This window comes from Agelaius phoeniceus, chromosome 25 (genome assembly GCF_051311805.1).
Source record: "Agelaius phoeniceus isolate bAgePho1 chromosome 25, bAgePho1.hap1, whole genome shotgun sequence".
Classification (NCBI taxonomy): Eukaryota; Metazoa; Chordata; class Aves; order Passeriformes; family Icteridae; genus Agelaius; species Agelaius phoeniceus.
In genome coordinates this window covers 3677705-3693474 of record NC_135289.1, presented here as the reverse complement: position 1 = coordinate 3693474, position 15770 = coordinate 3677705, and the positions used below count along the sequence as shown (strand labels likewise).

Here is a 15770-nt window from a genome sequence, read left to right as displayed (position 1 = left end):
CAAAAGGGGAAATAGAGAATAAATTTGTATAAAAGCCACTTGTTAAAAAAAAAATATTGCAGCGTGGGGGAATGAAGGGAATTTTCATTTGTTTTGAAAAAACAGCTGCATTTGCCATCGGCATCAACTGTGCTGTGCCCAACGTTTTCCTGCTCATATTGAGAAATATTTGATGGATTTTTTAAAACTTAATCTGCCCTCAAAGCTGGGGAGAGGAGAGGCCTGGCAGCACCTCCAGGGATGGGGACACAAGATCCCGGTGACAGCAGGACGTGACTTAGCTGTCCCCAGCCACCCTCGGTACCTGTGCCTCACAGATGAGGACTTTTTAATTTCCTGGGCGAGGGCTTTAATTAGATAAAAATTTAATTAGATAAAACAGGCTCGCTGGGACAAACAAAAAATTGATTAGCACGGTGCTAAAGCCTGTTAATCACGTGAATGGGGCTCGCTGAGCAGAACACCCCCTTTAGCACCCAAAACCATGGAAAATAAGGACAGCATGCAAAAAAAAAAAAGGGCCTGGGAGATGGTGGCAGCAGGAAAAACCTTGCCTGCCCCCACTCACTCCCTCCATGTCTGAAGGCTTTATTTGTTCATCAGAATTTTCTGTTTGCACTCGCTGAGGCTTTAATGAGAGCCCGTCCTGGGTAAAACAAAACCCACAGAGGACGAGCCCATTAACGCCTGCAGAGCACCAGGAGCTGTGTCCCTTGGAAAGCTGCTCCTTCCCGGCCTTTGGAAAGGAAAGTTGAGGATTCCCGAGCTGTTCATCACTGCTAATTAGGCTTTGCCTTTTAAAATTAGGTCGATGGTACAAACACATCCCTTTCCTGCACGTCCCTGCAGCTGCTGGGCTTTGGGGCACCCCACAGCCATGGGCAGCTCCTTGGGGTGGGGCTGTGGGGTGAAGGAGAAGGGAAATGTTCCTCCAAAGCATTTTGGGGGGTTTCCACCAAAATGATGGTGGGATGGGAACTGGTGCTGGGATGGGGACCCCACTCTGCTCCCTCTGTGGGATCTCCACTGCCCCAAAATCAGCCAAACCCTCCCCTGCTCAGCTCCCACAGGCCCCCCAGCGCCGTCCTCACCCAGAAAAGCAAACGTGACCCCGGAGTGCCCGCTCAGCCTCGCCTGGGCCGTGGCCAGTGATTCATTGTGGGTGCCCGAGCCCGGTGTTGACTCTGGCAGGGCTGTTATCGAGCTTGGCACCGTGGGTATAAGAGCGGCACCGCGGCGGGCACAGCCACCATCCCCACCATGAGGCGCCTGCTGCTCCTCACCGCGCTCTGCCTGGCCCTGGCCAGCGCCCTGAAGAGGTAAGGGGGTCCCCAGAGTCCCCAGGGTCCCCAAGGTGCCCAGGGTCCCCAGGGTCTGGGGGGGACACTGCCAGGGCTGTGATGGGTGGCAGAGCTCAGCCTGTGCCAGAGCGGTGGCACCGTGCTGGGATTTGCGGGTGCTCCGTCCCTCCGGGCAGAGCCTGGCAGCAGCAGGAGGGGCTGTGAAGGGCTTTGTGCAAGCAGGGAGGGCAGAAAAAAGCAGCCTGGATTGCCCTTGGCCCTGCTCGCCCTGCCCAGCCCCAAGGGCCTTCCCCTCAGTGGCACTGCCAGGAACTGGAGGCTCTCCTGCCAGCTCCTGATCTGCTGTGCCCAGAAACACATCCAGTGCCCCTCTTCTGCTGTGCCTCGGCTGGAAATTGTTGCAGAGAGGGGATGTGGGCTCTGAACCCCCATCCTGGCAGGGCCAGGACCCTCCGGGTGGGCAGAGGACATGGGCAGCACACACAGGAGTGACCAGGACTTTCAGGGTGGGCACAGGACATGGGCAGCAGCTCCATGAGTGCCCAGGACCCTCAGGGTGGGCACAGCACCCACAGCAGTGACCAGGGCCCTCAGGGTGGGCACAGCATCCTCAGAGTGGGCACAGCACCCTCAGGGAGGGCACAGCATCCTCAGGGCAGGCACAGCACCTTCAGGGTGGGCACAGCACCCACAGGGCAGGCACACCACCCTCAGGATGGGCACAGCACCCTCATGGCAGTGCCCAGCACCCTCAGGGTGGGCACAGCACCCTCAGGGAGGGCACAGCATCCTTAGGGAGGGCACAGCATCCTCAGGGTGGGCACAACACCCTCAGGGCGGGCACAGCACCCTCAGGGTGGGCACAGCACCTTCAGGGTGGGCACAGCACCCTCAGGATGGGCACAGCACCCTCATGGCAGTGCCCAGCACCCTCAGGATGGGTACAGCACCCTCAGGGCAGTGACCGGGCTCTCAGGGTGGGCACAGCACCCTCAGGGTGGGCACAGCACCCTCGGGGCAGTGCCCAGCACCCTCATGGCAATGCCAGCACCCTTAGGATGGACACAGCACCCTCATGGCAGTGCCCAGCACCCTCAGGGTGGGCACAGCACCCTCAGGGCAGTGACCGGGCTCTCAGGGTGGGCACAGCACCCTCAGGGTGGGCACAGCACCCTCAGGGCAGTGACCGGGCTCTCAGGGTGGGCACAGCACCCTCAGGGTGGGCACAGCACCCCGGCACTGAGCGGGCCCTTCCCGCAGGGTGCCCCTGAGCCGGCGCCGCTCGCTGCGGAAGCTGCTGCGGGAGCGGGGGCAGCTCTCGCACCTCTGGAGGGCCCGGGACGCGCCGGCCGCGAGCAGCGAGGACTGCGCCGCCTTCTCGGAGACCAACGAGCCCCTCATCAACTACCTGGACGTGAGCAGGGCGGCACCGCGGGCTGGGAGCACCCCCAGTTTGCCCGAGCAGTGCCCACAAACCCCGCGGCTCCAGGCAGTGCCCGGCGTGCCAGGGCTCGCTGCCTGCCCGGCCCTTTGTCCCCGGGGTTGTCAGGAGAAGGACAAGGGAGGGCATTCATGGCAGGCACCGCCAGCCCCTTCCCTCCCTGCCGCGCTCTGTTCGCCCCCCTGGGCTCAGATTTACTCCAAAATTCAAATTATTCAGGGCAGAGCCCCCCACAGAGGTGGAGGGAGCTCCCCAGGACAATCCCATTCCCCAGTTTCCCCGTCCCCAAAGCCCTGCCTGGTGACAAGGGTCCCCTCGGGGCCCAGCCTTGCCAGGAAGAGGCAGAGGCCTGTACCCAACGTGCTGCCTTTTATCCTCAGTCCCCACTGCTGTTCCTTAAATATTTGTCTCCTTTATTCCACCTGGCACAGCACAGATCAAACACTGAGCCCCATCCGTGCTCTGCAGACACCCCAGGCTCTGTTTTGCTGGCATTTCTGGCTGTGCTGGTGGCTCACAGTGCTCTCTGTCCCCCCTCTTTGGCAGATGGAGTATTTTGGGCAGATCTCCATCGGAACACCCCCCCAGAATTTCACTGTGGTGTTCGACACGGGCTCCTCCAACCTCTGGGTGCCTTCTGTCTACTGTGTCAGCAAAGCCTGCAGTGAGTGGGGAGCCCCTGACCCCAGAGAGGCCACAGGCCACCAGCCCCAAGGCCATGGGGACCCTCCTAAAAGTGACAGAAATCCAGGGGTGAAAGCATGGGGTGACAGCTCAGCAGGGGACAAACGTGGCCTCTTGGAGCTGTCAGAGATCAGCCAGCTCTAGAGAGCCCAGAGGGACCAGAGCATCCCTGAGCAGCCCCAGGGCTGCCCCAGAGCTCAGTGGGATTTGGGGAATGGGAGTGGATCCTGCAGGGAATTGGGGAATGGGACTGGAACTCACAGGGAATTGGGGAATGGGAGTGGAACTCACAGGGAGTTGGGGAATGGGACTGGATCCCGCAGGGAATTGGGGAACGGGACTGGATCCCACAGGGAGTTGGGGAATGGGAGTAGATCCTGCAGGGAATTGGGGAATGGGAGTGGATCCTGCAGGGAACTGAGGAATGGGACGGAAACTTACAGGGAATTGGGGAATGGGAGTGGATCCTGCAGGGAATTGGGGAATGGGAGTGGATCCTGCAGGGAACTGGGGAATGGGACTGGATCCCACAGTGCTGTGAGGCTCCTGCTGGCTGTAACCAGGGACAGCAGTGCTCATCTCAGGACTCATTAAATGCTGCTGATCCTGCTCTCCCTAAGAGCCCTTGCACCCTTCATCAGACTGAAATGGGAGAGGTTTTCTCCCCCCTCAAAACTCCAGCACATCCCTCAGCAGAGCCCCCCATAACCAGGAGTTTTGGTGACACCATTCTGCCATCATTTCGCCTCACTCGGGGCTCCTGGCAGCTGTGGCCATGCAAAAAACCCAACATTTCTGGTGATAGATCCCATCTCCTTCCTCAGCTGAGCACACCAGGTTCCAGCCAACCCAGTCCAGCACCTACCAGGTGATAGGGACCCCGTTCTCCATCCAGTACGGCACCGGGAGCCTGACGGGGATCATCGGATCTGACCAAGTAGCCGTGAGTGCCCTTTGGGTTGCCCTGCTCTGGACAATGGGCCTGGGACTTGCCCACGGGCCCGGGCCCCCCACGGAACCCCTTCCTCCCTGCAGGTCGAGGGTCTGGCTGTGAGCAACCAGCAGTTTGCAGAGAGCATCAGTGAGCCTGGAAAAGCCTTCCTGGATGCTGAGTTCGATGGGATCCTGGGGCTGGCTTATCCCTCCCTGGCCGTGGATGGGGTCACCCCTGTCTTCGACAACATGATGGCCCAAAATTTGGTGGAGCTGCCCCTTTTCTCCGTCTACATGAGCTCGTATGGACGTGGCTTTGCTCTGGGATGCTGCTTGGAGTCTGGCATTGCTTTAGGGAGCAGGAGGGGCTGCTAAAATACAGATCATGAAGGGGGGGTTTGGTACCAGATTGAGCATCGCAGATCTCTGGCCTTGCAGCATGTGTGGGGAGAAAGTTGGGGTAAAGTCATGCTAAATGGACAAAAATCCTTCATGTGTCCTCCTCCTGCCAGAATCTGGGGGAGCTGCCCGTTTTCTCTGTCTACATGAGCTCGTGTGGACATGGCTTTGCTCTGGGGTGCTGCTTGGAGTCTGGCATTGCTTTAGGGAGCAGGAGAGGCTGCTAAAACACAGATCATGAAGGGGGGGTTTGGTACCAGATTGAGCATCGCAGATCTCTGGCCTTGCAGCATTTGGGGGGAGAAAGCTGGGGTAAATTCATGCTAAATGGACCAAATTCCCTCATGTGTCCTCCTCCTCCTCCTCCCTGCAGGAACCCTGACTCCCCCCAGGGAGGAGAGGTGCTTTTTGGGGGCTATGACACCTCCCGCTTCACGGGCACCCTCAACTGGGTGCCAGTCACCCAGCAGGGCTACTGGCAGATCCAGCTGGACAAGTGAGTGCTGCTGGGCAGGGAGGGAGGGCAGGGCAGGGCTGGGCTGGCAGAGCACCACAAATCCCTCCTGCTGCTTCTCTTCCAGCATCCAGCTGGGTGGGACAGCCACATTCTGTGCCAATGGCTGCCAGGCCATCGTGGACACCGGGACGTCGCTCATCGTGGGTCCCACCAAGGAGATCAAAAAACTGCAAAACCTCATTGGGGCTGTGTCTGTGGATGGAGAGGTGAGAGCCAGGGTGGAGACAGGAGGGGACAAAGCCTTGGGGACCTTTCCCTGCTGGAAGGGACCCCCTGAGCCCCCGGCTCTGTTCCAGTATGCCGTGGAGTGCAGCAACCTCAGCGTGATGCCTGACCTGACCTTCACCATCAACGGGCTGCCCTACACGCTCAGCGCCCAGGCTTACACCCTCGTGGTATGGTTGTGGCTCCCTCAACCCCAAATCCCAGCTGCTCCAGTGGCAAAGGTGGCCCAGCCCCACGCCAGGAGCTGGCAGTGTGTCCCCAAGGGTGACAAACCCTGCTGGGTTCTGCTTCGCCGCCCTTCCTGGGTGTTTCCATGTGCACGAGGCTCTCGGCTTCATCCCCAGCTTTCTGCTTCTCCTCCCCAGGAGGATGCTGATGGCATGGCCTTCTGCACCAGTGGCTTCCAGGGCAGCGACATCCCCCCTCCCACAGGACCCCTCTGGATTTTGGGAGATGTTTTCATCCGTCAGTTCTACTCCGTCTTCGACCGTGGGAATGACATGGTGGGGTTGGCCCCTGCTGTCCCTTAGGGCTGTGACATCCGTGGGGCAGGAGAGGAACGGACCTTGGCAGGGCAGGGGATGTCACCCTGTCCTCCTCAGTGTCCCCAGGGGGTTGAAGACATCCCCAGGGATGCAGTGAAGAGGCCAGCAGAGGTTCAGTCCACACCAGGACACTGTGATATAAAAATGTCTCGGGCAGCTCTGTGATCTGCTCTGCACATTTTCTCTTTTTAAATCCTGAGCCAATAAAAATGTCAATAAACCCAAACTTCTCATGCTTCTGTCAGCAGCAGCCCAGCAGAAATCCTGCACATCTCAAAGGTTTTTCCTGGGGGTTAAATCCTCCTTGCCCATGTCCTGCTCTCCTCCCTGGGTGATCCATGGCACTGGGATTTCCACAGGGGCAGAAAGAAGGGGATGCTTTGCCCAGGTAGAGCAGAAATCCCTGGAGGTGGCTGTGGCCATCCCAGGAGCAGGGCAGGGGCTGAGGGAGCACTGGGAATGCACCTTTCCTCAGCTGGGGCTGGTAAACAAAAAGGTAACAAGGAGACTGGAAAGACCCTGGGGCTCTTTCTGTGCCACACAACTGCAAGAGCCACCGGTGATTTCCAGTGAACTTTGCTTTGATTCCTTTGGGGAACTCACAACAAACTGTGCTTGGTGGGTCCTTGAAGCAAAAAGGGCAAAGCAGCTGCTGAGCCCTGGGCTGGGCTGGCTCAAAGTGTGGGGGGCTGTGGGGGCCATGGGGGTCCCCAGGAGTCACCGTGGCACACGTGACTTGCTGACAGAGTGTGACAGTGCACGAGTGGCAGTGGCTCATGAGTGATGCACCCTGAGGCAGCAAGAAAGGGAAGCACAAAAAGGTTATTTTTATCCAGGCCTTTGCTCTGTTTTCCCCAGTGACTCTGAAGCCAGCAGTGCTAAGGCTGGGCTGCTGGAGTGTCCATGTGCCAGCCCAGCTTGGTGGCTGCTCCATCCCTCCCAGAGCAGAGCAGCCTTCAGGGCTGGGGCTGGGAGCTCTGGACTATTCAGATCTGCTTGTAAACTTTGTGGCTGAGCCTTGTGGTTTGCAATAAAGGGAGATATCTGCCTTACCCAGAGGCACTGATTGTGCCACTGACCAGCGTGGGCTCTCTGAGTTTCCTGTGTTGACTTTACCCCTGCTGAGTCCCAGATAAGGTGCTGGGGCTGACGGACAAAGGTCTCCTGTCCCTCTTCCACCTTAACCCTTAGCACGCCAAGGTGCTGCTGAGCACGAGCCCAGGGGCTGGGGGGGAGCATGCAGCTCCCCCAGCATGACAGGGGCCACCCAGTGTCCCCAAAGAGCAGCTGGCAGTGAGAGCTGGCCTGGCCTGGAGTCACCCAGGACTGCTCTGGTGCTTTGTTTTTGGGATCTCAGGGCACTCTGTGCCTTCTTGACAGGTTTGGGGGTGAAGTTGCTCAAACAAATGTTTGAAGTTGCTCATCCCAATAAAGAGTGACCCTGCTGTCCCCCAGGGAGGCTGAGCAGTGCAGGGAACACTTGGATGCCCTTTGCTTCCTTCCCTTTCCGTCACTCCCATGGCCCTGCAGGGCACAGGCCATCCTCTCCTTGTCCCCATCAGCCTTTTGCCCAGCTGTGGGTTTCATCACAGTCACAGGCCACAAAACCCACGCCTTTTCCTCAGAACTGCTGACATGGGGGAGGAACCAGGGCAGGACTGAAGCTGTGGTCACTGGAGCTGCTGAGTGACGCCTTGGCCATCACCTCCTCCCCACCACTGCTCCCACTGCCTCCATCCAGGCAGAATCTCAGCACAGGGGGGATTAGGAGAGCAGGAGCTTTGGGAAAATCCCTTTTCCTGTGAAATCAAACAAAAGCCAGAGATAAGGCTGATGCACCCTGGTGGGTACAGCCACCCTGGCTAAAAGCAGAAGTGGCCGTGGGCATCAGCTGCAGTTTGGGATTGACCACAAACCCCAGCCCCAGCAGCATGGAGAGGCTTTGATCATCTGATAGGGTGAGCAATCCCCCATCCCACCAGGGACACGCGAGAGGAACGAGGGCAGAAGTTGTTGTAGGGGGAGGTTGAACAAGAAATTGTCTGTGCAGGAGCAAAGGTGAAGCAGGATGGTGAAAAGGGACTGAAAATGGGGATTAGGAGAGAGCTGCTCCAGGGAAATGTCAGCCTTTTACCCACCACTGGTGAGAACTGGCTCAGGTTCTCCTGCCTCAGCCCAGCTCCTCCCAGCGCCTGCCCTCTGGGGGGAAAAACAGATTTTTCTGGCCAGACAGGTCCCAAAATTACACCTGGAGAAGAGGGGGAGGAAGGTTTGTCCTGCACTGCTGGGTGCAGTGATCCTCCCTGAGATCCCATCAGGGTCTGCAAGGGGCAAAAAAAATCTACAAAAATGCTGGAAGTGGAAAAGCAAAAGCCAGTGGTCTTGGAGGGATCCCAAACCCTGGGCACGGAACCACCATCAACTGGGGGCTGCTGGTTCAGGATGAGGGAGGGTTCTCAGATGGGGGACACCCCACTCCCACTGCAAAGCCCAAATCCTGCAGAATGCTTGGCAAAGGCACAGGACCTGCCCTGGCACGTTGGGAAGCAGAGCTCTGCCTTTGTGGCCGTGGCCAAGCAGGTTCTCCCACTCCAGAGAGCCCTGGGCGCACTCCTGGTGCTGGGATTGCTCCACAGGGGCAGCTGAGATCCCCAAAATCCCATTTACTGATTGAACACATCCTCCTGCAGATGTTCCCTCTTTTTGGGGTATTTCTGGGGTGCCTGTGCTGCCTGTGGGTGCCTGGTGGGACCCCTGTGGGCTCGGAGCTGCGGGGATGTGCCATGAGGGGCTGGAAACGCTCGTGATCCCCACCCTGCCCCTTTCCTGCCTGGAAAAGGAGACAAAGCCACACAGAGCTCCTCAGAGGGATCCCAGCCGCTCCTGATCCGTGCTCAGCTCCCAAATCCGTTTATCCCATCCCACGATATCAGAGCAAAGTCCAGCATGGCTCCAGGGATGCTGCCACAGCCCCGCCCGGCTTTTGTCCTCATCGCTCAACAATTGCCCAGCAGGGACGCAGATAAAGGGTCAGAAAACCCTTTTAAAGGAACCGAGGGCATTCTGAGCCAGAGGAGCGGCCCAAAAGTCCATCCCAAATTCCAGAACCTCCTTCCCCATCGGAGCCCGAGCCGGGGACACTGGGCAGAGCCGGGAGTCGAAGGCAAATCCAAGGACACCCCAGCGCCTGCCCGCGGCTCCTCCAGCCCCGCCGGCATCTCGGCCCCTTTCTGCTGATGTCACGGAGCGGGGCCCCGTAGCCGCCTTCCCCGGGAGGGCAGGGATCGGCCGCCCCTTCCCGGATCCTCCTCTCTCGCCTCTCCCGTCCCCTGCCCGGGCCGGCTGCAGCGGAGCCGGGAGCCGCGGCTGCCCGGCAGGTGAGTGCTCCGCAGGTGAGTCCTGGGGCAGCCCAGAGCCGCGGAGCAGCAGCGAGGGGAGGAAACTCCATTTTGAGTTTAGAAACATCTGGCGTCCCAAAAAGCTGGCGGAAGCACCAGGAAGTTTGTGTGTGCTGAGAGATGAGGCTGTGCCCGTGCCCAGGATGATGCCCGCGGCTGGGCACGGGGGGCAGAGGGGGCAGGGGGGCCTGGAGCCTGATTTCAGAGCTGATTTTCAGGGCTGAGCTTTACAGCTGGGAGCTCCCCGCTGGTGTTCCAAGGGGGAATGGCGCAGGGCTGGCCAGCGCATCAGGGAAAAATGCAGGGATGAGGCTGCCAGCGTTTCCATCCGTGCCTTGGCCGCTGCCGTGGGGATGGGGCTGCTGCGGCTGCTGGGGGATGCTAGTGCCACCTGAGGAGGGGGTTTCAGGGGTCCTGGCCAGGCTCAGAGCATTTGAGGACACTGGGACATGATGGGGACACATCCTGGGGGGACATTTCAGGGTGCTCCTGGGCGGGGATGCTCCCTGGGCTGTGCTTGAGGCATCAAGGAATCCCTTCTGGCTGGGGTCTTCTTTAATAAATTTAATTTTCAGCAGGACCCCAGGCGTGCGTGCCAGGCCTAGGGGGAGGGACTGCGCTGGAGACGGGGTGGGAGAAGCAGGGAAGTGGCTCCCGGCAGCTTTGAATGGTGATGAACCGGCGAGTCCGGGCGTGCTGCGGCTCCTCGGCAGCGGGCGGGGACGTGGGCCGGGCTTGGCATGGGGGGGTTTTTCTGTCCCCACCATGCCTGGGACTCAAGTGCTGGCATGGCACGGGCGTGATGCTGGCACGGTGAGGGCACAGCCACATCCCGGGGTGGCAGCAGGGACAGGACCCCAGGGCTCACCCAGGTGCCATCCCCACAGCCCCGCTCGCCCCTCTCGCCCCCAGGGCCTGTCCATGGATGCCAGCAAGAAGGTGGATCTGAAGATCATCATCATCGGAGCTCTGGGGTAAGGAGCTGGCCAGGGAGGGAAGCCCCTGCGTGTGCTGGGTGTCCCCTGAGCTGGGCCAAGCCTCACCAGTGCCCCTTTCCTCGTCCCCAGTGTGGGCAAGACCTCCCTGCTGCACCAGTACGTGCACAAGAAGTTCTACGAGGATTATCGCACCACGCTGGGCGCCAGCATCCTCACCAAGGTCCTGCCCGTGGACAGCACCCCCCTGAAGCTGCAGGTGAGCAGGGTGAGCTGGCACTGCCCACAGTGCCCACCCTGATCCCAGCTCTGCGTCCCAGCCTGGCCTGCTGGGCCCAAGTGCCACCGCGGTCATGAGGTGCAGAGCCCGATTTTCAGGGCTGAGTTTTAGAGCTGAGCTTCAGAACCCAAATTTCAGAGCCTGATTTTCAGAGACTGATTTTCAGAGCCGATTTTCAAAGCCTGATTTTTAAAGCCTGATTTTTGGAGCCTGATTTTTAGGGCCCAATTTTCAGAAGTGATTTTCAGAGCTGATTTCCAGAGCTGATTTTTAGAGCCTGATTTTCAAGGCCTTATTTTCAGAAGCGATTTTCAGAGCCCAGTTTTCAGAGCCTGATATTCAGAGCTGATTTTCAGAGCCCAATTTTCAGAGCCTGATTTTCAAGCTGATTTTCAGAGCCCAATTTTCAAGCTGATTTTCAGAGCCCAGATTTCAGTGCTTGATTTTTAGAGCCTGATTTTTAGAGCCTGATTTTCAGCATCCATGAACTGCACTGGAATCCCACAGGAATTCTGGGGGCTCAGCACCCCCTGAAGCTGCTCCTGTGGGCTGTAGCACCCACCCTGCCCCTGTCACATCCCCTCCTCTGCCCTAGATCTGGGACACAGGGGGACAGGAGCGGTTCCGGTCCATGGTGTCGACCTTCTACAAAGGCTCAGACGGCTGCATGCTGGCCTTTGACGTGACAGACAGGGAGTCCTTTGAGGCCCTGGACAACTGGAGAGATGATTTCCTGGAGAAGGTCATTCCCAGGGAGCAGGATTTCCCCATGGTGGTGCTGGGGAACAAGATAGACCTCAGTGACCGGCAGGTAAGGGTGGAGCAGGGAGAGCAGGATCAGCAGTGCTGGGGTCACCACCCCTGCAGGGATTTAAAACTTGTACAGCTGTACCCTTGGGGACATGGTTCAGTGCTGGGTTAATGGCTGGACTTGATGATCTTAAGGGTCTTTTCCAACCTAAACAATTCCATGATTGGGATGCTGTAGGGTCCTAATGGTTTTGAGGGCGGATCCTTCACCTCAGGACCAGCCTTTTCCCTGTCCTCACACAAACCAGAGCTCCAGGCAAGGAGCTGCCACCTCCCCCAGCACTCTGGGAGGGGATGAGCAACATCCTCCTGCTGCTCTTTGGGGCACAGACTGTCCCCACCAGAGGCAGCAGGGATGACAACCTCGGGCACTGCCAGCACCCCCTCGCCCAGCAGTGCCTGGATGGGTGAGGAGGGTGCCATCCCTGAGCTGTGGCTCATCCAGCAGTGCCTGGATGGGTGAGGAGGGTCCCCTGTCCTATCCCTGAGCTGTGGCTCACCCACAGTGCCTGCATGGGTGAGGAGGGTCCCATCTTCTGTCCTATCCCTGAGCTGTGGCTCACCCAGCAGTGCCTGGATGGGTGAGGAGGGTCCCCTGTCCCATCCCTGAGCTGTGGCTCCATCCTCCCATCCCAGCAGTGCCTGGATGGGTGAGGAGGATCCCCTGTCCCATCCCTGAGCTGTGGCTCACCCAGCAGTGCCTGGATGGGTGAGGAGGGTCCCATCCCCTGTCCCATCCCTGAACTGTGGCTCACCCAGAAGTGCCTGGATGGGTGAGGAGGGTCCCCTCTCTGGGCTGTGGCTCCATCCTCCCATCCCTCAGGTGTCCAAGGAGATGGCCTCAGCCTGGTGCAAGGAGAAGGACATCCCCTATTTCGAGGTCAGTGCCAAGAACAACATCAACGTGGCCGAGGCTTTCGAGACCCTGGCGAAGCAGGCGCTGAGCACGGTGAGCACCCTCCAGCTCCGAGCTGTGCCGGGGAGGAATTTGGGGTAAAACCGGGATTAACCTGACAGATCCTCCCGTGTGGAACAGCTCCTGCTGCGAGGGAGAGCCCCGGGAATGAGAAACGCAGCCGTGCTTGACCCTAAATCAATAGGAGCAGGAATTGCCGTGTGCTTTTCCCGCAGTGATGGAGCCCACAGCGCTCCAGCACCGTCCTCTAGCGGCCGTGCCACGGCGACATTGGTGTCCCCAAGCCCTGCGCTAGGTGGCTTTTGCCCGCATTTTGCCGGTAGCCACAAGTTCAGGGCTGAACCGCGGGGCCGCTCAGGCCGGCTCGGAGCCGCGCTCGCTCATCCTTTCCCTTCTCCGCCTCTTTTCCAGTATAAAGGGATTTTTGAGAGTTATTTGACCGACTCCATCAAGCTCACTCCCAACGACAAGCCCAAGCAGAGCTGCTGCTGACCCCGGGGCTGCTGGACCCCACGGTGCAGCCCTGCCCAGGGCTCGGTGCCCGCTGCCCACCCCAGCTGCCCACGGGGACTGGCAGTGCCAGGGCTGGGCACACCTCGAGCTGCCTGCTCCTCCCGGGATTTGCTGCTTGCCACGGCTCTGGAGCTGCTCTCCATCACCTCAGTGTCACGGTGGTGGCCCTGTCCCCATGCCCTCGATGTCCCTGTGGTGACGGTGCCAGGGATGCAGGCAGGGCTCTCCAGACACCTGGGCACCACGGGTGGCCCTTGCCAGGGCACAGCCTGGTGGCCCCGCGGCTCCCAGGGTGCTACAGGCTGCCCTGAGGGGACAGCTGGGGCTGCTGGCCTCGGCACAGGGACCTGCCACTGTGGAGGCAACTATTCCATGCCTCAGTTTCCCCTCCTCTCATGCATATCCCCCATCAAACACCTTCCCCCTTCTGCCTCACTGGGGAGGATTCTCAAAAAAGCACTTTGTCAGGGGTATTCTTTTTTGTTTTTTTAAAAAGGAAATTAAATATTTCATTTTTATTTATATTTATGTGTTGTGAAACGCTCCCCAAGTCCCGCAGCAGGAGGGTGGGGTGGGGGCTCCAGACTTCCCTCCCTGAGTCTGTTCAGCTGCTCAAGGCTGGGGGGTGCATTTTGGGTCTGGGATTTTATTATTTTATTTTATTTTATTTTATTTTATTTTATTTTATTTTGTTTTATTTTATTTTGTTTTGTTTTATTTTACTTTGTTTTATTTTATTTTATTTTATTTTGTTTTATTTTGTTTTATTTTGTTTTATTCTATTCTATTCTATTCTATTCTATTCTATTTTATATATTTTGTTTTATTTTATTCTATTCTATTCTATATATTTTGTTTTATTTTATTTTATTTTTTATTTTTTATTTTATTTTGTTTTATTGTATTTTATTTTAGTTTTTATTTTATTTTAATTATATTTTATATTTTATATTTTAATTTGGTTTGGGTTTTGGGTTTTTTTGGGTTTTTTTTTTTTAATTTTACTTTAATTTTCCAGTGTAAATTTTGGGTCAGGGGAGGAGGAGGAGGTGCGAAGTGGGTGTGCAGAGGTGGGCTGGCCAGGGCAGCTGTCGGCAGAGGGAGCCCGCTGGGAGCAGAGCCGGGCTCCCTCTTCCCTCCTGCATCCATCGCGGGCACCGATCACTGGGGCTGCAGCATCCCCCTGGCCGGGCTGGATGGCCTCAGATCCCCAGGGAGGTCACCAGGGACCCCCTGCCCTCCGCCAGCCCCCTCAGACCCCCCCAGTGACTGCAGTGGTGCCACAGAGTGTCCCGGAGGCTGCCCATGGGGACAGCAGCCATGGGGGACAGGGCAGGGCAGGGCAGCTGCGCTCAGGAAGGGCAAAACCTGAGCGAGGGATGGGCGCGGGGGGCGTGGGGGCTGCGGAGAGGGGGCTGGAAATGGAATGGGGCTGGAGATGGAAATGGGGCTGGAGATGGGACTGGAGATGGAGATGGAGATGGAGATGGGGATGGAGATGGGACTGGAGATGGGGTTGGAGATGGAAATGGAGCTGGAGATGGAAATAGGGCTGGAGATGGAGATGGGGCTGGAAATGGGGCTGGAGATGGAAATGGGACTGGAGATGGGGCTGGAGATGGAAATGGGGCTGGGGATGGAGATGGGACTGGAGATGGAAATGGGGCTGGAGATGGGGATGGAGCTGGAGATGGAGATGGGGCTAGAGATGGGGATGGAGCTAGAGATGGAGATGGAGATGGGGCTGGAGATGGAGATGGGGATGGAGCTGGGGCTGGGGATGGAGATGGGGCTGGGGATGGGACTGGAGATGGGGCTGGGGATGGAGCTGAGGGTGGAGATGGAGCTGGGGCTGGAACTCGAGCTGGAAGCGGGGCTGTGGCTGTGTCTGGGGCGCCCGTCCGGAGAGAACGGACAGTTCAGTTCCCACCCCCGGACAGTTCAGTTCCCACCCCGGACAGTTCAATTCCCACCCCGGACAGTGCAGTTCCCACCCCGGACAGTTCAGTTCCCACCCCCGGACAGTTCAATTCCCACCCCGGACAGGGCAGTTTCCACCCCCGGACAGTGCAGTTCCCACCCCGGACAGTGCAGTTCCCACCCCCGGACAGGGCAGTTCCCACCCCCGGACAGTTCAGTTCCCACCCCGGACAGTTCAGTTCCCACCCCCGGACAGTGCAGTTCCCACCCCGGACAGTTCCCCACCCCCGGACAGTTCAGTTCCCACCCCGGACAGTTCAGTTCCCACCCCGGACAGTTCAGTTCCCACCCCGGACAGTTCAGTTCCCACCCGGACAGTGCAGTTTCCACCCCCGGACAGTTCCCACCCTCGTCCTTACGCAACGCTCCGCCTGTTGATTTGGGCGCCGGGCCGGGGAGAGGATTTGTCCCTTCCTACTGGGAGGAGAGGGGCATTAACCATTTCCTCCCCACGTTCTGGATGCCCTTTCCCCACCCTGCGCCTGCCTGGAGCCCCCCTCACACCCAGCATCCCCCAGCCCACCCTGGCCCCTCCGGGGCTGTTGGGACGGGGCTGTTGGGCGCTGCCCGTGCCAGCAGCAATGTTGTTTCTCATCACACCCTTCTCCCAGCAGCTCCCAGCACTGGCAAACAAAAACCTGATCGGTTTTAGCAGTTTGGACACCCCGGGCTGAGCAGACACAAACGCCCTCAGGGCAGGGGAAGCTCCCTGAGCTGGGGCTGGGCACCTCTGGCACGCCCAGGGCTGCTGTGGGTGCTGGAAGCTGTGAGTGGCAGGAGCTGGAGCCAGGTGGGAGCTGCAGGCTTGGCTCAGGGTCCAGCTGGGTGCCCTGGGCAGGGCGGGCAGGGCTGGGGTCAGACCTTGCCCTCTGCAGAGCCCTGGGCAGGCTCTG

The 15770-nt window shown here is 58.6% G+C and overlaps 2 protein-coding genes across 2 annotated transcripts; both read left to right on the top strand.

Moving 5' to 3' along the window:
• Positions 1–3288: 3288 nt before the first annotated feature.
• On the top strand, positions 3289–6232 carry CTSE (cathepsin E). Its single transcript, XM_054648763.2, has 7 exons — positions 3289–3406; positions 4251–4369; positions 4462–4661; positions 5132–5254; positions 5340–5481; positions 5572–5670; positions 5866–6232. Exons 1-7 carry the CDS (start codon positions 3289–3291, stop codon positions 6028–6030), a joined length of 966 nt encoding a protein of 321 aa, XP_054504738.1. The 3' UTR covers positions 6031–6232.
• Positions 6233–9362: 3130 nt separating this feature from the next.
• On the top strand, positions 9363–13421 carry RAB7B (RAB7B, member RAS oncogene family). Its single transcript, XM_054648865.2, has 6 exons — positions 9363–9437; positions 10356–10417; positions 10511–10637; positions 11254–11469; positions 12292–12417; positions 12796–13421. Exons 2-6 carry the CDS (start codon positions 10365–10367, stop codon positions 12874–12876), a joined length of 603 nt encoding a protein of 200 aa, XP_054504840.1. The 5' UTR covers positions 9363–9437; positions 10356–10364; the 3' UTR covers positions 12877–13421.
• The last annotated feature ends 2349 nt before the right edge of the window (positions 13422–15770 follow it).

Excerpts from the sequence above, each read along its gene's own strand:
- CTSE (XM_054648763.2), top strand. The coding sequence starts at position 3,289 with ATGGAGTATTTTGGGCAGATCTCCATCGGAACACCCCCCCAGAATTTC. Across the intron at positions 3,407-4,250 it reads CTGTGTCAGCAAAGCCTGCA|CTGAGCACACCAGGTTCCAG; the intron begins GTGAGTGGGGAG and ends CTCCTTCCTCAG. Across the intron at positions 4,370-4,461 it reads TCGGATCTGACCAAGTAGCC|GTCGAGGGTCTGGCTGTGAG; the intron begins GTGAGTGCCCTT and ends TCCTCCCTGCAG.
- RAB7B (XM_054648865.2), top strand. The coding sequence starts at position 10,365 with ATGGATGCCAGCAAGAAGGTGGATCTGAAGATCATCATCATCGGAGCT. Across the intron at positions 10,418-10,510 it reads ATCATCATCGGAGCTCTGGG|TGTGGGCAAGACCTCCCTGC; the intron begins GTAAGGAGCTGG and ends CCTCGTCCCCAG. Across the intron at positions 10,638-11,253 it reads GCACCCCCCTGAAGCTGCAG|ATCTGGGACACAGGGGGACA; the intron begins GTGAGCAGGGTG and ends CCTCTGCCCTAG.